General features: G+C 38.2%; 1 protein-coding gene across 3 annotated transcripts in view; it reads right to left on the bottom strand.

Moving 5' to 3' along the window:
- Positions 1-26,117, bottom strand: part of LOC108675511 (solute carrier family 2, facilitated glucose transporter member 1) — a 50,299-nt gene extending 24,182 nt beyond the window's left edge. The window contains exons 1-2 of one of the 3 annotated variants that reach the window (XM_018163530.2): positions 15,480-16,495; positions 13,686-13,703 (exon numbers count right to left, since the gene is read on the bottom strand). In XM_018163530.2, the coding sequence (XP_018019019.1) occupies positions 13,686-13,703; positions 15,480-16,412 (951 nt within the window). In that variant the 5' untranslated portion in view covers positions 16,413-16,495. Of the gene's footprint in view, positions 1-9,455; positions 9,650-13,685; positions 13,704-15,479; positions 16,496-25,725 lie in introns of those variants that run through there. The other 2 variants (XM_018163531.2, XM_018163532.2) reach the window with 2 other exon arrangements.
- Between the last annotated feature and the right edge of the window lie 1,240 nt (positions 26,118-27,357).

The raw sequence follows: 27,357 nt of genomic DNA, 5'->3' as shown, positions 1-27,357 counted from the left end.
AAGTTTCCAGAGGCAGTTTATACGATCCTCATCTGCACGCATGCTTTATGGCGATAAAAACCGAACTATGGCCGTGCTATCAAGTCGAGCTACGGCCGTGCTATCAAGTCGAGCTACGGCCGTGCTATCAAGTCGAGCTACGGCCGTGCTATCAAGTCGAGCTACGGCCGTGCTATCACAACGCACTTAAGTACACAAAGTGACTTAACCCTTCGTGCACTGGCGGGATCTTTCGTTACCCAGCCATTAGGTTCGTATGGCAGTGACGACGTTAAATATATACTTCTAAAGACAAATGTTGAATTGCATGTAGCGGCTGATTTATCGTCTGTGATTAGTGGATTTATCTTTAAAAGCCGTACGCTAATCGAGTTACGAACTCTTAACATTTTTCAATAACACAGCTTCAAAGGCAAATTGCCACCCTAAGCTGAGCACGTGCTCTGAGGTTGTTCAAGTCTCAGCGAAACACTACGCAGTCAACCAGATCAGCCGCTATACTTTTTTTTATTTTTTTTTTTATTTTTTTTTTTATTTTTCTCTCTTCTTCTTTTTGCCACACATTTCCTACTACACACAGCAATCCCCCAATTGTGTCCTTTTCCTGTGTGTATCATTAGTGTTTAAAACAATCTTACATTAGTTTTACCTAGCCAAAAATGAAAAACGGCTTGAGTGAAAACTTTGGCCTCAAACCCCCCTGTACGTGATTATACAGCAGCAGCATATCAAAAGTGGAGAGTATAAGTTTAGCGTCCGCTTCGCTGGCTGTAGGCACACAGAAAGTGAGCCGCTCCTGCCGAACCAGAGCTGTGACGCAGTGTAAAGGAGTTATGTATCCAAAAGCCTTAGCTGATCGAAAGAAAAGCTAGTACCTATTACCTATGCTAGTACATGTTTAACTAATACATTAGTTAATACGTTACTAATACATTAGTTAAATCAAATACCTGTGCAACATTAGTTCTAACATGTGTTGCCTTCTCTAAGCAGTACCTATATTTAATAACATTGTTATCAATATTTATCGTTTCACCTAATTTAAAATTTAAATTTTAGGTAATTTTTTTGTGTGGAAAAATGAGGAGTTCGGAAAAAAATTTTAGACATGAAAATTTAAATATGGACGGAATTGTAGGTAATGGAATTACAATTTTCGAGCCATTCAATGCGGTTTAATTTACAATGAGCAAACAGTGTGATGAAACCAAAGTCACAAGTGTTTATACTGCAATAACTCTAAGTTGATTGACTATTGATTTAGAGCGTAACTAACAATGAATTTTCATCATTCGGGTGGTGAGGTTGAAACTCTTTCTGAACTTTCATGAGTTCCAATATTCCTGCAAGTTCCTTTCATCTGAACTTTTTTTTCTGAGTCTCGTTCTGGAACTTTCATGAACATCTCGCCTTGAGTCTGATTACTTAAAGAGAATAAGGCAGCAAATTTGTGCAGCTGAAATACCGCGGCAAGGCCAGCATTTCGAAGCTAGCCAAAGTACAAACAGCAAATTCCTAATAAGCACAGAGTTGTAGACATAAAGCAGTTTGTCCAGACAGTCCCTTGGACTTTAATCAAACAAGTTGTCTTTTTTTGCGTAGCAGTTTCTTAGCAGGACTCTGCCTTGGGCTCATTGCCTTTTACGGCTATCATGACCTTTCGTCAAGACTGTTTCTTCTGCTTCTTCGAAGCGATGTTTTATTATTTTCTATTCGTGGAAAACTCGTTGGCGTGCGCGACGTTTGATTGGCTGATGGCAGAGGTGGGTCTCACCGCTCATTGGACGAGCGAGGGGCGTGCATTGCAAGCTTATCCGTGCCGTCGAATTGTTCTGATGCAAGCGACTGTTGTAAAGATCAACGGCTTTATTACAGCTCAGTGACTTGTAATTTATTTTATTTGAGACTTGGGCATTTGCTGAGAAGAATTGCTATGTGATCAATGCATTAGAAGCGTTTATTAATCCAAGAGTTCTTAGCTGATGAAGAAATATAAGAAAAATCTATCCGAATAAATACCAGCTTGTAATGTTAAACTTGTCGAATGTATAATCAACGAATGGTTAGAAAAATTATTAGAATAATCTTTGATTGTAAAAGAGAGACTTTTTACAATTAATTTCACTATATCCTTCAGAAACGTAATGTTTTACTTGGCATTTCATTACTTAAGTTTTAAAAATTACTAAATTACTTAAATTTTTTAAATTTTACTGAATTCACGTAGGAGATTCAATAAGAATAGCTTACTTCTCAGTAGAAAAGTAAGCGTAATGTAGGCGTAAAAAGAAAAGTAAGAAAGTTTATTTCATAAACGTTCCTTTGCGTTAATATGTGACAACCGAGACAGTTTACAAATTTAATACTTGTCTCATCTAATTTTTACCTTATGAAAGCGTTAAATGACAAAGTGACAGTCGAAGTGTGACGAATGAGACACGAAATTTCAATATAACCTACCTTATTTTCATATTAAATTTAGTAAATATAGTTTAGTGCAACACGGCTACATAAAAAAAGTATAACAGTGGCATGGCTCCCATTATGTAGTTATTTCGAGCGGCTCAATATAAAATATAAAATTCTATTACGCATCCGCATAAATTTATTAAGTATTCAGAAGTGAACACAATAATTTCGTTTCCTACCTCTATAGTGGCCATCTTTTATCCTTGAGTTTGAAGTGATTGCCAGGACATGCAGGAATTTTTTCATTACAATTGAAGACTCATAATACATTTGTTTCTTTTATCTTTCCGTTATTATTTACCAGTGTGGCCATAGACTGGCGTAGCAAATCATGGTCAATTCTAGTGATTTGACCGCTATATAAATAAGGTTGTAAGCCTGTGTTTTACCAATACTCCTTCCAGATAGTTTAAATTCTGATCAAGCAATGTAATTGCATTTGACTTCCCGTCTGTCCTATATTGCCGTCAACAAAAACATTATTGAGGTGTGAATAATTCTTCAACTCCGGAATAGTAATAAAATAGTCACATTTATTTCCGGGATAAGTACATTTAATACGATGGCTGAGCACGGTCCGCTGATTGAATGTCATAAGTTTTAATTATACAAGCAATTAAATACAATTAAATATTTTCTACTAACTTTGTCAGCGCATTCATTTAAAATTAAACCATATATAATACGAGTTACAATAATGTAAGAGGTCCAGAATAAGAGCATCGCTCTGCGCGAACTTATAGAATCGCGTTTTTAATTAAGCAGAAGTTACCAAGAACGATTAATTTTTTAATTAATCGTGGAACGATTAATTTTTTATTTTATTTATTTTACATATTTGCAATGAGAACTTAACTAATAAGTTTTTCATATTTTCTTTTTCATAGATTCTTTTTCCATAAGGCAGTTAAAGTACGCAATTATTTCTTCAATACTGTTATTGGAAAATTAATTGCAAAGAACAAACATTACTTAAAGATGGAAAATTATTAATTTTCATCAGTTGCAACGCAGGGTTTGTCGGATACAGGAGGCAAAAAGATTAGCAATTATACGAGGAATGTTTGAACAGGCGCATGGAATGCTGGACGCGTGCAAATGATTCATGAGTGAATATCATAGATTGCATCGCATTCGACGTGAAGTGCAAAGTACTATTTTATCCTTGAATTATTCAGGCACCTGAAGAAACTGACGGCAACAGATCAAGCGACATTATACTCAGTCCTGCCTCGTTTATAGCGCCCGTGTTGCGCCACCGTCTTGAGTCGCTTGACAGCCTTGTGGGTAGCCTGCATGTATCGGGGACGCGATAACACAGGCTGCTGTACTAGATACCATCACTCTCAGTGTTGGTGGAGAAAGAGCAATATTTAGCAATAAAACAGAAGCAGGTCAAATGGGTTGAAATTCCTGCACTTCTTTAAAGTTTCATTATTTTTTGAAACTTTGAATGAAGAAAAAAATAATTTGGCGATTAAAACATTAAAAAGTTATTTTTTCAGTCAAAGCAATGATAACATGATGAATAAATTTACTAAATATATTGATGAATATATTGGCGCATTTCACAGTCCGTAATTTCCTATTCTCAATAGCTCATGAATCATTAGATGTGACAAAGATATTAAAATTTAAAAAAAAAAATCAAACCACTGAGGTAACATATCTCTTGGAGACGGTACCGGCAAGCGATCAATATCCAAAATGAATATTTCTGAAAATATCTATACAACTATACATATCTATATCTATACAACAAAAATATCTATACAACGGTCATCAAATTGCGTCAAAGTTAGAATATGACAGCTACAATTGTAGATTTTACAGCGTATCATTCCTGCGACAGTCCTGCCCCGCAACTCTTGCCTGAGCTTCAACAAAGTGTAAATAGAAGAAATGGAAGGCTGGGGCTCGGCGACACTGGTCGTAATAGACATAAACGAAGCTCATCCTCTACGTCAGAGAGCATAAAGCGCCAATTCTCACCGCAATGGGCAAGGAGTACGGCTTTTATGAACTGATTCAGGGCAGCAGTTGGCAGAATCATGGCAAAACTCAACAAGAAGTATCATGAATCTTGGCCGAGATTTGGACGAGTTATACATTGTACGAGTTGTGCGTACGTGTGTTCAGGCAACGCCGTCTTGATATTCTACTCAACCCATCTTAATGTAGTGCAAAATTTGTTGAAGGTTACATATTAGAGCAAATGTAACGTGTCCAAAATAATTAAACGCATTTTTTTGGGGAGATAGATTCATGTAATTACAAGCTAATAATCGATACTGTTTGTATCATATTACATATATCGATACAATTTATGGTTACACGAATATTTGTTTCTGCTTTAGTTTTTACACTTGATAGAGTTTTTACGTTGGTTTGTTTGCAGCTTGGCGCTAGAAATATACATGGGCCGATCAATTGTGTTTCGCTAGATTACCTGGCAATAAAATTCTCGTTAAAGTTGAAATTATCAGAAATATAGCATGGAGGGATGTGTTAGATTGAAAATGCTGAATGAATATTAAGATTGATTACCTTGGTTCAGGATGAAAGGGTTCGGGATTATGGAGTTCGGGATGACGAGGTACGGATGGTGGGGTTCGGGATGACGAGGTACGGATGGTGGGGTTCGGGATGACGTGGTTTAGAATGATGGAGTCCGAAATTCGGAATAACGGGTTGCCCAAATCACACGCTTGATCTATCTCGGGCATGCGTATCCACTATAGCTATCCTGGGATATTACCAGGACCTGAAACTTTGTTCATAGTAGAGAAATAATGAGACATCGTAAACGATGAGCAATGACACTATAAATTTGAATTTAACAGAAAGAGGTAGATTGAAAATTTATTCACAAAATATATTTATTTATTTTAAATTCCGAACAAATTTTGAAACTGGAATTTAATGGTAGTGCAAGGTTTACCATTTACGTCCAAATAAATTTTCCCCCATACATGCACCCAATGAAATTCATATAATTGATTTGCTTTTAATTCATTTCTAATGCATTTTTCCTGATTTTCAAAAACCTTTCCATAAATTTCCCTTCAATTTCTCTCTAAACTTACCTCCCACAGTTTTCACTTTAAGAGAACGAACCTAATATTTCACAGCTTATGCGAGTATTGTCAAGATGTTTTACATAAATTCCATCAATTCTTGACATATTATACCTACTGTTCACTGGATCTCATGCAATTGAATAACCAATTTTCTGCACATTTTGTGCTCAATTCAACGTCAGCACATTTTCAACGTTTTTCATAAATTTTCCATGCACTCACCAAGTGCTATCCACGCATTGCGGGTGCATTGCATAACAATGCTCATTCATATTCCAAATTATCTTAAATTCCAGTTTATGTAACTTTCTCAATCAATGAAAAGAATTCTGTACAAATGACTTCACAGGCTACGTCAGAATGTGAATGTTTACTAACATGAGAGTGTACTGAACGCCACACTTATTTGCTTCAACAGACGAGATGGATGGCGGTCTCTTGATTTTTCGTGAAAATAATTCAAGAAACCAATCCACCAGCAAGCAAACGCAGGACGGCTTACCTCAGATTTCCAATCTGCACGCAGGATCGTGACTTGCAAAAGATCTTGAGAAGATGAATGAAGGAGCCATTATTGTGCTAGACTCCTGAAAGGATATTCAATGCCTACCTACATCCTCTCAGTGCATGACAGCCGTGACTTTGATGGATGCATTCAAACAGACCAACATACTGGGCGAGCAACACCAGCATCTTCTATCACAATAACAAGCCTAGGTTTTAATGTGCACTGACTGGTGTGCACAATGCTTGAGTTATACGCTCACTCTTTAATAAGCTGGATATTATCTAATAATCCTGCCTTAAAACGTAGGATATAATAAAGAAAATTTTCCGTGAAAATATCTCATTTCGAGCAGACTAGCAATGTTTCGGTAGATCGCAGGAATGAAGCGGGAGCTATATTAACATTTATTTAGATAATGCCTGACGTCAAATAATATTATGCATTTCTATTCGTGTCCATGAAAACTATTCCTCATTTCGTGTCTGTTTTAATTTAAATTAGATTAAGTTAATTCCCTGTCTCATACGCTTTCACATTTTTATTCTGATATAAATTAAAATTTTTCTAGAGCGTACAAGAGTTTTGCATTTAATATATGCAAAATTAATGGTTGCACGCAGTTTTGCTCACAATCCTGTATGTATCCTACGTCGGCACCGTCTTAACCCTTTCGCGGGCAAAAATATTCAAATTTCTCAATTCATTACCAGAATTTATGAACCATTCTAAAATATATTTAATCGAATTGATTTCTAAAATTCTGCATAATAAAGAGTATATCGAGCATAATATAGGAGTAGAATCTACTTAATACGATCAAGACGCTAACAAAAATTTATTATGAAAGTTAAATTTAAATATGCAGAAATTTGTACTGAATTTTCTGATGACAAGAAAATTGTTTGATTGTTTTGTCGAGAGCTATAATGCTAAGACCAACGAATAATATAACTTGGTGTTTACTCACTCGAGTCAAATTCTGCTCAAAATAATGTCACCATACTCACCTGCTCAACAGCTGCAGCTGGAAGACTCGTTCACGTACCTGAAAAAATAGAAGGAATTGTTAAGAAAATTTTGGTAAGGAATTTCTAAACACTTCTGCTTATAATATTTGAAGCACCTGCTTCAGATCTCGCGCTTGTGATAAAGGTAGAGATTGCAGTTCATGCATGAGTCCACGTGACCTTAATGATGCTATAATGTTATGTTGATGGTGCTAATGTTTATGTAATGTTGTAACGTCTATGAAATCTAAAAATATAATCAAACGGAATGAGAACTTACGAAGCTCATTTTACAATGGAATTATGGTCAGTAAGACATCTATGAAATCTAAGCGCTGAATAAGAATAGTTTCTGACATCTGATATTGACTGGGTTCATTTAAATGGGAGTGGAAACTGTAATACACCTGCATTAATTTTCAAAAACTTTTCATTCAAGTTTAGAAACAAAACATGAGTATTGCAGGAATAGTGCACCGACTGCCCTGCACAGAGTGCAGTGTTCGGCATGCAATGCGAGGATAATCAAACACACTGGGACAGACTGCACCACACCTAGAAATTTGTAGATTAAATTGGCGCAAAATGCAATCATGTTTGCTCTAAATTATCTCTGCCAAGTTTTCTTTAGAATTCAATTAAAAAGGCATTAAAAGCATAAAGAATTCAAAAGGTTCGAAGGAACTTTTGGGTAAAAAAAATACTTAAAAATTCGAGTGGATTTGAGATATTATGAGGATTTCTGGGTTTGAGTGATTATTTGAGTGATGCCAGCAGCCACTCATTTCAAGATTGTTGACCAACGTCGGATAATTCTGGGTTGATTTGAGATTAGTTTGGATAAAATGAGTACATTAAAGTTGAATGATCGAAATATATGCAGTCTCACCGATATTTAATGCAAGTCATGCTGTTAAGGATTGACAAGACAGCAATGCGAGAAAAAAAGCGACGCGTATTTTTATGTAATTTTTAGGAAAATGACAAAAGTTAGTACTTTAGATTCACCTAGTTCTTTTCGTGTCACCAGCGGCTGGAATATAGTGTCACTGACATCACCCGTCTGTTTGGACGGCTGGCATGCTCATTTAGTCAAATTGCCACCTGTCAATGACATCACCCGTCTGTTTGGACGGCTGGCATGCGCATCTAGTGAAATTGCCGCCTGTCACTGACATCACCCGTCTGTTTGGACGGCTGGCATGCTCATTTAGTCAAATTGCCACCTGTCAATGACATCACCCGTGGACGGCTGGCATGCGCATCTAGTGAAATTGCCGCCTGTCAACGACATCGCCCGTCTGTTCGGACGGCTGGCATGCGCATCTAGTGAAATTGCCGCCTGTCAACGACATCGCCCGTCTGTTTGGACGGCTGGCATGCGCATCTAGTGAAATTGCCACCTGTCAACGACATCGCCCGTCTGTTTGGACGGCTGGCATGCGCATCTAGTGAAATTGTCGCCTGTCAATGACATATCGCCCGTCTGTTTTGACGACTGGCATGCGTATCTAGTGAAATTGCCGCCTGTCACTGACATCGCCCGTCTGTTTGGACGGCTGGCATGCGCATCTAGTGAAATTGCCGCCTGTCACTGACATCGCCCGTCTGTTCGGACGGCTGGCATGCGCATCTAATGACATTAACGCCTGTCACTGCACCCATGAACTTGCAGTGAATAATGCACATTAAAAATCTATCAGTTATGATGAGCTTTGAAAAGTTTTATTATCTCTTCAGACAAACAAATTTCATGGTCAACGAGATAAAAATCGGAGCTTGTACTATGTCTGCGGTGTCTTCAGCGACCTCCACGGGAATGATAAGATCGGAGAGAAGGCCACTCGCGATGCAAGGAAAACACTCGAAATCGTGAAGGACGAAGTATCGTTCATTTAAAAAGTTATAATAAACTTCGGCAAATAATCTGTAAGCTGCATATGAAAATATATCTACTTTGATTAATCCTTTCTTTTTAAAAAAAAGGGATTACACAGCAATCGACAGATTGCTTCTGCGAAAGCATTTAGCATTTTCTGAATAACTTCTCGTGAAATTAAGCATTTAAAATCATTGAGGAATGAAAGTTCTGCTCGGTTATCTTGTGTTCACCACTCCATAGACAAGAGAAGAAGATAAAAGAGAATCCATTATGTTATGCTAGCACATGTCTACCTAGCACTTCATGAACGCTGATAAGGTAAATATTACGACAATGCCATCTTAATTTGGGTTTAATAGAGCTTCCCTTGAGGAAGTTCAAGGTTGCACAAAACAGTTTGAAGTTAAAATAATTATTTCATTTCTTTTTAAAATTCTCCATTTTCTCATCTATTATAGACGAGAGGTGTTGAGGTGATATATGTAAATTTTCAAGCCGGCACTGCTTACCTCTTTAAAGGCCCTGTAAACATCCATCGTTGTATCAAATGAAAAACTCGCTTCCTAGGCTTTAATAAATAGCACGTTGATATTGATCACGCGTATAAGATATATCTATGCAAATTGCATGAGAACAGGAAGTGAATTATTATTCAGACGTCTTAAAAATCATGCCAATATTTTGGTTTCCATGCACTGCTTGTTTCCAAACGTGAACCGCTCTTAGTGACATACAGAACGCCAAGTATTCAACATGAGTTGGAGTTTTATTTACACTATGTTGCTGTGAAATATATATCAAAATGTAGCACACAATTTCTTTCAACTATAAAAATTTATTGGCTGGCACTCCATGATTTATTCAGGTCTATATTGATCAAGCAGGAATGAGAAGACTTCATTATTTGAGAGATTAATCTAATTTTGATACTAGTAAATTTATTCTACGCCAAGTTAAGACGAAGTGAAATAAACCAGAAATCATGAGGGCAGATGCAAAATTTGAAAAAATCGTAAAATTGAATTCATTGTAATATTGCAGCCAATATTCAAATGACAAGTGAGAGTGACAGAGCGTCAGTCTGAGGCGACGGGAACGCACCGACTGTTCAATACGAGCCTAAATAACGCAGTCTGTCGAGTACAAGAATAACAAGTGAGATAAGATCTTCGTGTGAGATACTACGATGCCACGCTGATTATCATCCAAAGAGGTCACAAGAATTTTCTCATTTTTATTTTCTCAGCGTTACATGACCAAGAATTAATAAGTTTTTTTTTTTTCATGAAATCAACATGATGAATACATCCAATATTAAAACCAAAGCACTAGATGTACACGACATTCTTTTCTTACATTCTTGTTAGACGTTGGCAATTTTGCAAGGGCAGGATAAGACTGATATGTTTTATCAGCTTTTGAACAATATTGGTTGATAGTGGAATATTAGAGGACAATTAACATAATGTGTCACGTAACTAAAAGCTCGCACACTCTGAGACCCAGAACATCTGTCGTTCTATTTGTTACCCCATCTCAGATTAAATGAATTTATCCTCCTTACCTCAGGAATGTGCAAGCATACCCCAAACTCCATGATTTATTGCAACGTATTTCACTCATGAAATCCTTGAGTAACCATTTGCGACCGAATTTAAGATAGGGCAAGAATACGCAGAACGCAGGAATATCTTCCTCATTCACGTCTCTTGGCAGACAAGGATTTCAGCAAATAATTGAAAGTGTTCATTGAACAGTGACGCCTATAGCGTATGCCTGCTAGCTGTAGCGCGACTGCCCTCGTATCCAGCGGGACCAAATTCTATAGCTTGTTCATATAAGGATCTGCCTAAACTGCGTTCTGTTGTCTCTAGTTAAACCAAAACAACAGATCTTCGGTATTTTTATTTAGGCTTTACAGCTCCTTCCTTGTTTATTCATTAATAAATTTTTTGTCATTGTTAGCATTTGATAATCTTCGCGAAAATAATTTAATATTTATTATTTTCTTCTTTAAGGGGACCTACTGATAATTTTGATAACTTCTATAGTTATTATCCGATTGACATGAAACTTCACATACATACGTAAAATGTAAAAAGAAAAACATTTTGCTCCTGTGAATTTTTCGAAAAAATTGATAGAAAACGTGATATTCATAGAAAACGGACAAATAACGGGTACTTCAGAAAATCTATCTCCTCCTACAAATATCATCCTACAACATCGAGACACGTATCATTTGACTATGCCCACTTTAGTGCCATGATTGGCTGCTTAATGCCAGGCCTTCCTTTGTGGAGTGACTAGCGCGTCATTTATCTTCGTAGAGTTTTGTTAAGGGACCTAAAACCCACCTCCCTTTGAGGAGCTGTCACAAAGTCATTTTTCGACGCACAGGGACGATACTTATATCGTTCGATGCGCAAGAAAACAACCTTTAAGATGAGATAAGAAACAGAAAAACTCAAAATTTTCAAATTTTAGCCAGTAGGTCCCCTTAAAGACCATATAACTTTCATAATAGCGTTCATTATCCGTCTCATCTTATGATCAACTTCAATGAAACCTGACAATTCCTCATAGTTTTCAGTTGTTATTTTTCAAGTTAATTTGCGCATGCGCATGTTGATATTCCAGCATGAAAATTAATTTATTGAGTCTACTGTGCGTCGCGAACATATTAATTAGAATCAATTCACATTTTTTGGTTAAATCTTACCTATTTTAATAACGAAAGCAAGCACTTTTAAATTAGGCATTTTAAATGTAGCGCCGCTACCGCTACCGCTACCGCTACTGAAAATGTAGCGGCCGCTAGTAGCGGCCGCTACATGTAGCGCGATACTGCCCACCTCTGCGAATATATGACATAAAGAAACAAAGATATTATCGCTATTATCTTTATTATCAATCGCTATATTCGTTCACCATACATTGCTAATAAATCATTCCTTCATTAGCTCTTAATTTGTTGACGTTATTGATGACTCATTAGCTATAGTATTTATTAGTAGATTTCTTTTTTACGAGTAACCAATGTGTTAGCTTAAAAGATAATGTTTACATAATGGTTGACGACTGTTATTGAAACATAGATGGAAAATGTTTGCATAAAGGGAAAAATTCATGAACTGGACACATCTTGCCCACAGTAAATGATTTGATTACAAAATTCCCACTTAAATACGGCTATTTGAACTGCTATACCAATGCATTACCAGAACGTAAAAAATAAGTTAAGTAGCTGTAGTAGCTGTAATGCCATTCGCCTCCTGAGTGTTAGTTGCCAAATAAGTCTCTTCCTATAGATTTGCCGCAGAAGCAGCGCTGGAGCCTGGAAATATTGTAGGGTTGTAAAGAATCACTAAAATTGGGAGTAACTTTAATAGAAAATCAATCTGAGCTACGGACCCAAGATGGAAATATGTAAAATGCCAAAGTTAGTGAATGTTCAAAATGGGAGATACAATTGAGATACCAAAACAATGAGATAGTTCTTTTTTTAAGTACCATTAAACTTCAGCATTATAATCAAACGCTGGATTGTACTTATATAGTAATAAAAGTAAATGTTATGAATAGTGAGCGAGTACACTAATCGGATTTTAATATGTTCATGTACGCTATTCAAAACGCAGATGAAAATCTGTTGCTTCATAAAACAATTGACTAACATTATTAAGCCGAGAATCGAGCTGTGCAGCACCCAACCGTCCAGGAGCTTGACGTTTTCTGGACCGTGCGAACGCCAAATTTTTCAAAGCTCGCTAAGTAAAACGTTGCTGCCTTGACAGCGAGGTCTTTCTGCCATCGCAGCTAGAATCATTCGAAAATAAAGCGTGACGGTAAACTTATTCTTGAAGTTTTAACCTTCTACTGCCGTATGTCACTCTCCGGGAACATATATTTCAACTTAAATTATACGTAAAATATTTTTTACAGATACCTGAGGACACAACAGAGAACATTTTAAAGTTGTCGTACGTGGCGGCAACCATCAGTGCAAGTCATTTTGCGCTCACTAGAACGAATCCAATATTGCTCCGGTTACTCATGTCAGGCAGTAGAGGGTTAACGGGTCATGAAGAAGTTTACATCCGAAAATCCCCGAAACTGTTTGTAGTCTTCCTAGAACGTTCATAGGTTTTCTGCAATCGTCACAGAAGCGATGAAGTGCTTATCGAGATAAGTTTGCATGCGCGTGCATGGTTGGTTTGGCGCCCTGCGCGCTCAACGCCATCACGTACGACATTTGGGATTTAATCATGTAGCGCTTTAGCGACGACAGCATTAAAACCGTCCCCTGTACTTCGTTGAATTGCAGCAAAAATTCTTTGCTATACGCCCTAAAAACGCACAGCACCCGAAAATGCAATGGCACAACCTGATTTCACTAGCTAACACTGGATAAAATGTTCATGAAAGAAGAATTGTTGCATTTAATTAATAATTTGAGCAGCGGTTTATTCATCTATCAGCCATTGACGCAACATTTCATGCGACCAATTCATGTCAATAGACTAAGACTAAAACGCTTGTAAACAGCAGCGCTTCTCCTATGGGCACGTTTAAAATGTGCCAATAGAAAAGAAACAGAGAAGAATAAAGATGTGCTAAAGAAACAGAAGTTACTGAACAAGTTGCTGAACAAGTTACTCGATAATAATTGTTTAGAGGAATTCTTCTCAAATGGGTTAGAGTAGCTGAAAGAATGAAGCCATGCTATGCATTCTTACCTGCATCACTGACGACAACTTCATGTAAGCAGAGAGGAAGAGAAGCAGAAATAAGTTAGATACAATCAAAGGTGAATTTCTCACAAGTTCGTATTTGTTTGCGAGAAAAATATTTTAGAGACGCACAGTGGCAAACAAGATCTGGGTTCTGGCAGCTAGAGTTTATTTTCACGAAGATTTTTTCTATCGGAGTAGTTGAATAAATTGTGAACCAATAAAATTTTGAAAAGTTCCGGAAAAAATTGGTAAATCTTTAATGCATGGACGAAAGTTGCTGACAATATCTTGAGAATTTTAGAAACATGATTTTGTTTGTCACTATGTCTGAGTTTCTTCGGAATAAAATTTGTTAATAGTAGAAAAAGAATTCTAGAAAAATTTGAAAAACAAGAAGACCAAGCAAAAGTTCATTTTTAAAAACCGTGCTAAGCACACCTTCCTCCGTAGATTATGTCATTTCAACATGTTTCTTTGTGGCAACTTCATTAGAAGACACAAGAATTGATTAGAATGCGTACCAAGCAGAAGACTTTAAACTTTTCGAATATGTTTGCTTCCACATTCACGAAAATCAATCATTGCTAAACTTCACAGCGCGACGATATGAGAAAAAAAAGTTTGAACGTAACTTAGTAAATAAATTTCAAATTAAATTCCAAGAAATGTTCAGAAATTATACGCATTCACGGGGATGGTAATAATGTGAAAACAGAATATGTTTTAATAGCCCATTTTTTCAAATTCCAAGCATAAAAATAAGAAGGTGACCCTCTTTAAAGCACCACAAATGTTTAACAATAGAAAACTATGAACCTCCATGAATATTTCGAGGGGTGGCCATAACAAGCTATTTAAGTTGGAGCAAAATGACTAAAACTATTGCAAGTTGTTAATAAAGCGACAAGTCTCTAATATCACCTATTAAAATGGCTATAATTTCTTCAATTATTGCAAAAGAAATAATAATGATTATCTCTACACTAATAAATCTGATTCAAAGTCCACATGGTACATGTACTGTATATTTACCTACAAATGTTTATATTTCTGTTATGCCAAAACTATTGCGTTGAGCCATTGGGTTTACAATCGACAGAAAACTTCGTGTGATGAACAGCGCTCACAGTTCAAGGTCTCTCAAATATTTAGAAAGTTTGCATGCGAAAATTTCAATTAAATTTCATTTACAGGGCGTGCTTAGATACTGAATGCAACTATTGATAATAAATTATTCAAACGGCATTAAATTATAAGTAGTTAGTCTCAAAATAAAATGATATATTCGCCTATTAACGCAATAATATCATAATGATTACTGTAATTGAATAAGAATAAGGGCATTAATATTCACCGTGAATCTGTCGGGACCGGACAAGTTACAGCCTAGTTAATCCACAGGTAGAGTGAAAAAAGCCTAATATTTCTAAAATCATGAATATCTAAGAAGAGAAGCTGGAAATTTCAGACATGAAATTTTAGTCCGTTCTATGATAATATGATAAGAATGACCATGAACCGCAGAATGAATTAAGGCAATAGAAATAGAATGATATTTTTTAAAGTCTCAAATGATATTTCATCGTCTAATTAACAATTATGACTTAAGATCTGATGCATTGCGATGATGTCCATTCGTTTCAAATTAATGCCACTTGAAATTTTCACAAAAGGAACGCATATATAAGTAACGAAATGAAGTTTTGAAATAATAATTTTTCATCGTATAATTACACCATAATAAAATATTTACGATTGAATATAACCCCAAGTTTAATCACTATAGTGTCAACTTACCCCCCCACCCCCAGTGAGTAGTTCTTTTTCTTCATCTTTAGCCGAGACACCAGAGGGCGTCGTCGTCTGCTTGCTGCCATTCTCCTCTTGTTTGGCTAGCGGTGCTTGAGGAGCCTCATCAGAAGGGTTCGAGGCTTGATCTTCAGCACCTTCCTTCACGTGATTAACTTCCGACTCTGTTTCTTTGGATTTAGGAGACGCGGGTGCTACAGCTTTCGTCTCTACCTTATCCGCCTTGGACTCGTCCTCCACCTTTACGACGGTTTTGTTTCCCTCTGTTGAGACAGAAGTGTCCTTAGGGAGCGCAGGTTTTTTCTCTTCTCCTTTTGGCTTACTCTCAGCTTTTTCAGTATTGCTCTCTTTGCTTGGCGATGGCTTTATTCCGCTATTGGCATTTTCTTTTTTTAATTTGTCCTCTCCTTTTGATGGACTTTTCTTCATTGCTTCACTTGATTTTGGTCTGTCTTTCGACAAAGACTCTTTGGAGGGTGACGGCTTAGGCTTCGAGTTAGCCGTTTTCTTTTCGGCAGGCTTAGTTTTTGTATCGTTTGTTTTTCCCGAAGTAGCGGGGCTTCCTGTTTTCGGTTTATCCGCAGCAGGTTTCGCTTTTGGGTCGGAGGCTTTGTTCGTATCGTTAGGTTTCGATGGTGAATCACTAGCACTCTTTTCGACTGTTTTGTTCTTAGGAGATTCTTTGGGCTTGTTATCTGTCGGAGTCTTGCTAGCCACTTTCGGCTCTTTAGATTCTGGTGATGTTTCTTTTTTGGTCTTTGGATCCTCTTTTGCAGATGCTGGTTTAGCTTCAGGCTTCTTAGAGTCCTTAGCAGAAGGTTTAGTCTTATCTTCAACTTTCGATTTTTCCCCTGCCTTAGTTTCAGTTTTTTTCTCTTTCGCCCCAGCAACACTGCTTTCTGTCTCTTTCTTATCACTCATGATCACAGTTAATATTCAAGAAACTGTAAAGAAACTCTACTGATTTATATACTCTTCCTAAAAACATCACAAAAATGAACAAATTAAACATTTTAATATTCTTTCATACTCATTAATGAATACACACCATAAAGGCTTGAATTTTTTTTCTTATGCATGCAGACAGGATGTTCCTCTTAGCCCTGATTTTATTGGGAACAGCTGATTTATAAACTGATCAGGATCTTAAAAAGCATGTGACCGCCAGTTCAGTATCGACGATCTGAGTCTGAGAGTCTCTGCGTCGATCCAAAGCCTGGCTGTGGAGCAAGGGAGCACTCGTCTTTAATGAACCAGCGTTCCGAGCTATCGCTCTTAAATACAACAGCCTGATGGTAAGTACTCACTTGAAGAGAATCTTTCTCACCACGAACTTGAACAAAGTACGTACAACCTTCGTGGAAGTTCCCTAGATGCATGTTAGTTATGATGAATGCATTAGCATATTTCACTATCGCCAGATCAAGCAGTATTTTCTAATAAAGAATACATATTACATACTTCTATTTTCACGGATTAAGTTGGATTGGGGGTGCTGCAGACAAACTGAGCATACGTATTGACTAAAATCATTGTAAAGGATTTGAAGCCCATTGAGATCATCCATAATTAGCTAGCATGAAATATAAAACACACACCTTGTTTCAAAATTAGAATGTCTTTGGCTCTCTAACGGAAGGAGACCAAAATAGTAGAAATGATACTGAAAAAACTCCGTCTTCTTCAAACTTTTGCAGGTTAAGATCACAGTTGTACTATCTGTACTCATGTCTCAATCAAACTGCATCAGCTGCATAAGTCTAAACCTCATCCTACAAAAATTACTCTGTACCAACTGCAAATGGTTTGGGGGATCATGAGTTAGGATATCTTTGAATGTAGCTATCGATGGATAGTACTTCTTTGTTCCGAGCTACCGATCATAAGATTCGATACATCCTAGTCGCTGTCGAAAAGTTCTATAAGCCAATTTCCAGATTTTTGGTCTCAAAATACTTATCCTCCCATTTAACATCTTTTGGGCAGCATAGCTCAAGATTTTTTGCATGAACGACATCAATTCATATTCATAAGAACAACTTCAAACATAAATATGGTTGGGACGTATAGGTGCCGGTATTGACGCAGTGGCCCAGGTTCGGTTGGGAGGGGTTTTCTCGTATAGTCGCTCCCGAGTCGTGATGTTTAAAGTTAAACCGACCACCTGGGCACGCACCTGCTGTGTGCTCCTTGGACAATCTCTAAATAACAGGAAAGTCATTTTAAGTACAAGCGAAAACAGTGCTATCAAAGCACAAAAGCACGGAGGCTTGTGAGAAAATGTAGAAAAATATTATAAGAAAATTAAATAAATTCATCTATACCATTAATAGACAGCCATTACCCTAAGTGTACAATGCAAGCGGTGATTTAATTATAGAACGATATGTAAAAGTTACGCGACTATGCCAATTTAAGAAAACTTAAAGCCTTTCAATCGAACGTAGCAAAAACCTAAAGTTAGCATGATGAGTGAAATTCAACGTGAAATTACTTAATTCGACCGAAATGTGATATAGTTCAATAAAATTATGCCAAAAAATTTAACCAATTTTCTTGTTTATCTATTTCTGACTTAGTCACTTGCACCTAGCTACAGCCGGCACGGTGCCCAAGCAATCCAGGTGCCGACTTCGGCTTTTATGTCAAGGGTTGCAATGACATCTATGCCATTACCTAGTAAAATTCTGCACATTATCAGCAAATAGAACTCGAAAAGGTGTCCATATATTTCAGCTCTTTTGGTATCACAAGCAACGTATCACCAGGAGACCTTTACAACATTTAATGTCCGAACATTCCCACCGGGTCATGTGGTTCGTGAGACTCCGGAGCGATAAATGCCGGGGCTAAAGACGACTTGCTTTTCTGCAAATTATTTCCCATATAAGGGCTCTATGAATGGCACCAAAATTCACTGGAAACCCGTGGAATATTAACACGTGTTCACATCACAAAGTTTAAACTGGAGCAGCGTGAGAAGTAGATGTCGTCCACAGGACCGACGGACCGCCACTTGCACGCGAGAGAGGCTTGAGGTCGAAGTCGCTCGCTTCGGCATTATTGATCCAAAGCTGTCTTCCCACGGAATAGTGTGCTCTTCTTTTAGCCAAGCACTACAATTCTATTTTAGGTTACTTTATATATCTCTAATTCAATATCACTATTACTCCAATAACATTTTTTTCGAAAAAACTCATGTACGACAAGGCATACTGCTTTCCACCCGGTGCTCGTCGCCGCAGATATATATATATATACACCGTTCCATTCAAACGCTCTTTTCCTTTATCTATTAAATCGTATTCAGCTTCGCAAGGATCCTTTCCCCTTCGCTAAGCTTTGGGCGCTTTTTTCAAAATTTTATTTTGTTCGATATTTTTTCGTGAAATTACAAATTATAATGGAATTCGGAAGTCACATTAAATTCTTTCGTAAAAACAGCAAAATCTGTGTTGTTTTCTAATAATATCCTGTAAATTCAGCCTTCTCCTGACTTGAAGGGTTTGAGGAGCTACTGGTTTCACACTTGATTGAAGAAGTTAGAATGCTTGAGTCTGCAAAAACTAGCACCAATCCGCTGAAAATCATGAAAACGTCATACGGATTGGGAGAGGAACGTTCAGGTTGAGACAGTCGCGTGTGTCTTCGAAGAAACAATGCTATCAGTGATGACTGCTTAAAGATAAATTCATTGGCCGTTCATCTTGAGCGATGAAATATTAGAAATAAGTCATTCGTTGTGGATTTTCAATAGCATCATTCCGCAAGTAGAGAGGAAAATTCATAAATTATTTATTCTCATGAAGTTCCTCAAAGAATGGAAACTTCATCCCTACTTGACAGTACAGGGTAGATTCTTTATCAATATATGAAGTGAAATGTGATCCCCTAGAAAATCAATGGAAAGTTGCAGCATTTTTTAAATCGAACTTCACTTTAATCGTATGGCGGATTAACATTGTTTGTAGTCATTGGACATTAATGGATTTAAAATGCCCCAGGTTCCCCTGCCTCGACAACATTAGTGAGCCCCCTCCTACCGTTGTACCCCCTCTCTCCGTAGCCCCCCAAGCTGCACGCGAAGGCCGTTGAGTTGCACCTCCAAATGTTCCTGCGAGGTGACCTCACGACGTCCTGCTGCCGTCGCGAGGTCACGGAGCCGACACGTAGTCAACTAATTAAATTTTCACATAGTTGCATTTTACGGTGATCGTAAATTTTAATCGAAGGTGAACAATTTTTCTTGAATATTGGGATAGTAATTGCTCGATGATTACCATGGCAACCAATTAATAAAAAAGAAACGAGTGATTTATAACTCACACTCGTATATTATGCGTAAGCGCTATAGTAATTCAATGGCCATGTTGAGTGAGAATTGTTGCAAGGAAATAACTCAATTAATTTGTTAATTAGTGTTTACTGTATGCCGAAAAGAATACCGTTTAACGTGCATGACAAAATATAATAATATTGTATCATTTCTCACATTATCAGCAACGATATATTCGATGCATATGAGTAACTCATGTAATAAGTTGAGAGGATTTGGACTCATCGAAGCGTGCTTTGTGATAATATTTATATCAACTATCACAGAGAAATAATTTGAGCAAACAATATAGCATTTTTAGATGATTTCATGTGTTTCACTAATTTTTCACAGCTGGAGCTAATTCTGAAATGTAAAAATTGCGTAATTAATTTAACGCGCTGCAATCAATACTGTCTTCATCTTTTTATATACTCATCGGTAACTTGCATATTTTCAGCTAGAACCCCCAGAATAGGTTACAAATTCTAGGAGAAAGAATGTGGGCTGTATATAATAAATATGCTCCCAGTTGTTAATGTGTAAATATTGCATATTCACCTACATTTTCCGCTAAAAGCAGCCTAGTACCAGGAATATAAAAGTGGTGCAAGAACTTAGTTTCATCATTCAGCGATGTGAATTGCAAAGCGCAGGCGCTTCCATGACGTCACAGCCGCACCTTCATGCGCCAGCCAATCAGCGCACGCAGCTCGCGCCACGTGACATCGCAGCCAGCCAATCAGCGCACGCGGCTCGTGCCACGTGACATCGCAACCAGCCAATCAGCGCACGCAACGCGTGCCACGTGACATCGCAACCGGCGCTGCGCTTGGCAGGCGTTGATGCCACCAATCACGGCAGCTCTGGCAATTGCTTCGACCAATCAGAGCCGCGCGTGTGGGGGTGTGTCTTACATGACCTTAGTGCCCTCTGATAACCTCTATCACAACAGGACTTCTTACTAAAGTCATGAACAAAAAGGGCCTTTGCGTATCAGTATTTGATTTAAAACTCTTACAGAGGATAATTTTTTTAATATTGCGATCACTTTTATTTCAGGCGTTTCTAACTTCTACTTTTATTGTCTAAAGTCTTGTCGAATTGTTGAATCGGCGGAGATTTTCATGCATCACGTAGGCGTCTGCGGATGAAGAAACGCTCGACGCTTCGATTTCTAACAGATCCATGATATCGTGCCGCCTTCAGGCAAGCATTCATATTTTATTCAACTTTTAGGACGGATCAATGATAGAAGATGAAGTAGAAGATTCAGCGCCCAATTAGTTGATAATTTCATTCAATTAGTTGATAAGTTGAACAATTATACAGAGGAGTACTATCAAAAGTGTGCAAAGGTGATTACAAATTCAAATTATACAAAGGTGTACAAAGTTAATCAGAACAATTGTACAATGTACAGATGAATAAGTAAGTTAGTCATAATAATTGTACGCATGTACTTAGTAAACAAGTTGATCCGAACAATTGTACAGATGTAATTAGCACCTGGAACAGTCTGCCGGCTTACGTAATTTCGGCTCCTTCGTTGCAAGTGTTTCGTCGACGCCTAAAGACGGAACTATTTCGTAGAGCCTAAATAGTGCATAGTCATTTCATCCATTCCCATCCTTTCTTGTGTTTATTTTATGTTTAAGGCATAAATTAATTAATTTATTTATTTTTAAGTTATTAAGCTATTAATCTTATGTGTGACGCGCCCTCGAAGTTCGTTTGAACCATGATGCCATGATAACTGCTTCGTAGAATAATAATAAAAATAATATAATAAAAAATAATAATAATATAATAATAATAATAATAACAATAATAATAATAATAGCAAATTAGGAAGTCAGCCATCGTACGGATGGCTAGGTAATTTGTTGTAAAATAATGATTTCTTCAGGACTATTGCTATCGAGATTATCAATGAACTGCAAACTATCGGCAAGTCATCCTAGTATGAAGAATATCGATGTTAGCAGAAAAGGAACACAAGTTAGAAGCAGCTTATTTTGAGCAAAAAGTAAATGAAATGTTCATGTGTAAGAGCGTAGACTTTTTTAACGATAGCTCGCTCGCTGGTCGTGTTGTGTGGTCATAGTTAGAAGTCTCCATCAGTCTCCATTTCTAATTCTTATTAGAAATAGAGACTGATGTAGTGATGAGTTGTTACTTGAATATTGAGTTATTACTTGAATTGGATATAACAAATTACCAAGGCATGTATAAATGATATTCTTCACCGTCTAGACGAATCCTATAAATAACTATCTGTGTTAATAATTATTGTGCTGGGAGACGGTTTATCTAGACTCATTTCTAGAGCATACGTCAAGCCGCAGGTCGTCATAACGATGCGGCAGGCGAGCAATTTAATAGCAAAGAAAATATGAAGCAAATTCACCATATCGATATTGAAAACGTTTCGGAGTCCAGCTCCATCAATTTGCTTGGTGTTTTCTTTGCTTTTAAATTCCTTATGAACTTGCGTTATAAGCAGACTGATAATATAAGTACTTATATACGGCAGGCGCAGCTGTGCGCGACTGTGCGCGGCTGTGCGCGTCTGTGCGCGTCTGTGCGAGGCTGTGCGCAGCTGTGCGCGGCTGTGCGCGGCTGTGCGCGTCTGTGCACGACTGTGCGCGTCTGTGCGCGGCTGTGCGCGTCTGTGCTCTGTGCGCGGCTGTGCGCGGCTGTGCACGACTGTGCGCGTCTGTGCGCGGCTGTGCACGACTGTGCGCGGCTGTGCGCGGCTGTGCGCGGCTGTGCGTGTCTGTGCACGACTGTGCGCGTCTGTGCGCGGCTGTGCGCGTCTGTGCGCGTCTGTGCGAGGCTGTGCGCAGCTGTGCGCGGCTGTGCGCGGCTGTGCGCGTCTGTGCACGACTGTGCGCGTCTGTGCGCGGCTGTGCGCGTCTGTGCACGACTGTGCGCGGCTGTGCGCGACTGTGCGCGTCTGTGCGAGGCTGTGCGCAGCTGTGCGCGGCTGTGCGCAGCTGTGCGCGGCTGTGCGCGGCTGTGCGCGTCTGTGCACGACTGTGCGCGACTGTGCGCGGCTGTGCGCGACTGTGCGCGGCTGTGCACGACTGTGCGCGGCTGTGCGCAGCTGTGCGCGGCTGTGCGCGTCTGTGCACGACTGTGCGCGACTGTGCGCGGCTGTGCGCGACTGTGCGCGTCTGTGCGCGGCTGTGCGCGACTGTGCGCGACTGTGCGCGTCTGTGCGCGGCTGTGCGCGACTGTGCGCGACTGTGCGCGAGTGTGCGCGGCTGCCAAGATGTCGTGTGATGCGCCGCGCAAGCATCACGCGCGCGTCGAGTCGCGTGCTTTGCCCCGCTGCCTCACGCCTGACTCAGGCTTAGGTGTCGGTGAGATACAAACTTTATTTAGATCTTCCTACGGCGCTAAATTTATTTTAACATGACCTGATAAATACAACTGAGATGCAAAAATATAATTAAACCATTTTAATGAGATTCATAGGAGTCAGCAATCATTGGTGCGAAAAATAGTAAATGAAGATAGCAAATGCAGCTTAAGCATCGACATGTTAAAAGTCCAGTGCCTTCCCACTAGCAGCGCTATTTATTTTTTGGTTTTGATAGTAGAACACTTTCATTCACTGATATCTTTAGTCCATTTATATTTATAACTATCCTCATTGTTTATTGTCTTATATGCTCGATCACGTTGAATTTTATTCGTGATTTCATGGATCAAGCAATGAACGTAACTGAAACATTCTAAAATATTCTAAACCCGTTTTAATTTCTCCACATTTAACTCTTATAAATATTGTTCAGCCCAAAAACAAGGCGACATGTTGATATTAGAAGATCCCTTAATTTTGTCAATATACTGGCTCTAACTCATGAAATATAGTCGCAAAATAAGGCTATGTTTCAACGAACACATCGCATCTCATTTGTATTTTAGTTGTCAGATGTAGCGGTGTTAGGGAATTAGAATTTAGTATGTTATAATTTTGTATTTTTGTAATTTTAGTTTTCAGTTTAGAAATGCGGAAGTTAGATTTGTAGGCTTTAGTCCGTCCTGGTCAGTCCCGCATGTGAACCCACAGTGTCAAGGAGAGTTTTTGAAACTACAGATTTCAAGAGAGTTGTTTCGGAAGTGTCTTTTATTGCAAGCCTTTGTTGGGGTCCACGATAAAGTACTATAAGTACGGCTGGACGAACCTGGGTGACCCCAGCAGCGGAGTTTTTCTGATCCCAAGAAATATCCTCGTAAAACATTTCTTGGTAGAACGACACAATATTTTTTATGAGAAAATGCCACGCATGCCGTGGCATTTGCTACAGATTTTTGTGTCGTCTTAAGTTGACGTCTCATTTGGACGGTAATTTTGATACGCTACTTGAAATTGTAAATCAGAACATTTTCCCGTACCAAATAGAAAAAAAATACTGTTGTGTCTAATTTATCACACTTATTACGAGATTGTTAACGAATGAATACAGCGCTGTTCAGAAATAAAGACTTCACATGTTAGAGGCTTTACGTATCTGCACCTTACAACTCGTTCAGCGCGAAATAGAACACATTGATATAGTAAAAAGGTTCTTGAAAATCTATAGCTCTACAATGGCTGTTACATCAACTTCTACATATTGCTGTATTGAGAGATGGATCTGTTTGATAACGCGTGTGTGCGCAAAAACTACAAATGCTCTTTTAGGTTCAAAGTCTTCAAGATATCTCCGCGTACTTACTTAAATAGTATCAAGATATAATTAATCGCCTTCGGAATCGCCATCGGAAATTAGGAGCTGAAAAACTTTGCAGTTTACTAAAGGTTTTTCTGAAATAGTGACATGGTTCAAAATAAAAGTTTATAATTTTTTTATTGCGATTATATTACACGAGAATAGAGAATACTGTACTTCACATGAAAGTTATATATTCATACTATAATTTAATATCATATAGATTCATATTTTCCATAGTGAGCCTCTACACTTGGTGAGAACTAAAATTAATATTTTATCCAGAAGTTAAGCTAAAATTACTAATGTAAGCCTGGATGGGTTAGAAATCGTATTGCGGTCCTATGATGGAATGAGAGTTGCGAGATGGAAACTATTACTAACTAACTATTATTGCAGGTTTTGTCGCTTAGATTTTACTGGAATATCATGCCGTACGAGCGACGTGCTTATTACGTGTCACTTACTGTGAGTCAGTCGTTTGATAATTATTTATTTTATAGGTGTTGGGATATCCTTAATTCGAGTCTCACAGCTCGATTATCATAGCAAAGAAACATGAACCAACAATTTACGTCTCCTATAAGCCGCAAAGAAAATGTTTCCACAACGATAACTCGGAACAAATAACATAAGCAATTCAGGTAAATGATACAATGCGGGATTCATAAAAGCATAAATAAGATGGTACATTTTAACACCAAGTTAGTAATGTGTTGGAATGAATTGTCTACCTGCATGTGCCTCATTCTGGCACGTTACCAGTCGACCCAACAATTTATTGCTATAACTAAATTTGAAATATTTTATTGCAAACTTCGACAGTAACTTAAGACAAGTAAGTTTTTATCGGACAAGACGTTATCATTTTTTAGTCCCCTAACGACATGACACTCAAGAATTAAAAAGAGCCCTGTACGATATTGAAAGTAATATTTGGTACAAACAACGCATGGAAATTTTAATAACTAGATTTATGTTTACATGAAATGGATCATGCGTGGTGTTAACGATAGCATAGTGGTATAATACATGGATAATTAGCAGTACTTATTTCGTTATTGTGTAAACTAAATTATAATCGTGAATCGCTCAAGAAAGACCTGCAGTTAATGAGCCTTATAAATCAGTCATTGTAAGCTCACAATACACGTTATAAAAAAAACACGCACAAAAAAAGTGAACCGTTACTTACCTTATCGTACGGTACAAGTTCCGTGTAGCTGGACGAAGATGCCCCAACTCCACTTCTTGTCCAGTTTGTATTGGGCACCTCGAGCAGAGACAGGGCAGGATCAGGCGGGTCTTGGTACTCAGTACGGAGACCTGTCAGGTCCGTATCCATGATGTACCCAGTCTCGGGCGTACCTGCTCCAGAAGCTCCAGGCGAGCGCGGCGTGCCGAAGTCATCACCATCTTGGTTGACAAGAGGGTGGTGTTCTACGGTCGAACGACGGTCACTAGACATCGGTTTACAGTGTTGCTGATACGGTGGTATAATCTTTATCTTTTTTACGCGAGCGCTTTTATGCGAGCTATTATTATCAAAAACCAGTCTGTGAAAAATGGGATACAAATTTACTCGACTGTTCATGGACTAGTAAAGATAAAAAGCAGCAAAAACCTTGCCTCCTATAGGATGTTTACCGGTTTTACTAACCTACACAAAATGGCATTATTATGGCGTAATAATTATCATTATTGGTGTTTTGGATGTAGGAGTGAATAATTAATTACCATACGTTATCTATGGCGTAGCATCATCTTCAAATATTTAATTAAAAAAGTCTGTATAATGTGTTCAATATAATATGAGTACCTTAATATCGCTAATGCTATCGTGAGCATTTCATGCAACAAACAAAATATTGAACTATAGCTCATTGTTGCTCGTGTACTGCCGTGTTCAGTTTATGGACAGGTCGTGAATATAAATAAAATTATGTTGGCATGATTTATTTAGTGTGCAATAACGTCGTGTAACAAATCAAATACTTGGATAGAGTCTCATCATATATCCCCATTATAATTCTGAGACGGAAGTAATAAACGAAAGGGTAAGAGACGAAAGTGTGACTTACTTTGGTTCGCTACACAACCAACCTAAAGATCAAGAATGCCTCTTCAAGCCAGTGACGCTGAAAATAACTAAACCTTAAAAATTGAAATCAACTTGTGAACACTCGGGGTTAAAACCGAAATTGGTAACGATCGTGTCCTCTCTGTTCAACAACGGTTGGCTACAAGTATTTGGGCAAGAACAGAGTGCAGAAATGTTTACATCTTGAAACTCACGAAGAACGGCTGATGTCAGAACCAAAACAATGTTTCATACACATCTCAGCGCTCTTTATGTCGGCTATGTACGAATTCACGCAGAGTTTTTCAAGATTTTCTTAGCAAAATCACGAATAATATTCGATGCCATGGGGCCAACACACGTTGTGTTTCTTAAGTATGAGGTCACCAATGAGTAAGAGAGGCTCGACGGGTGCGATTCAGAGCAGAAATGACTTACTAAAGTGTGATCGCTGCCGGTGAGTTGGGCGAGAGGAGGAGCGATGCGCTGGATCACAGCCAAGCGGTTGCCCGATGCAGACGGCAAAGTCAAGTCATGTGATTTAACATGAAATACTTTTACTGAAAATCTAACGCTTTTTGTGACATCGTTTGTTTTCAAGTAAACCCCTTTTACTCCTTGATTTCACCGTTCGTGACACAAGCTGTAAAGAAAACTTCGCATCTGCCAAAGATGATCAAAAGCTTGGTATTTTCTAAATTAAGTCATAATATACGGCATTTCACTAATTTATATGGATTTTTAGAA

This window comes from Hyalella azteca, unplaced genomic scaffold (assembly GCF_000764305.2).
Source record: "Hyalella azteca isolate HAZT.00-mixed unplaced genomic scaffold, Hazt_2.0.2 contig6064, whole genome shotgun sequence".
Classification (NCBI taxonomy): Eukaryota; Metazoa; Arthropoda; class Malacostraca; order Amphipoda; family Hyalellidae; genus Hyalella; species Hyalella azteca.
This window is presented reverse-complemented; position numbering and strand designations above follow the sequence as displayed.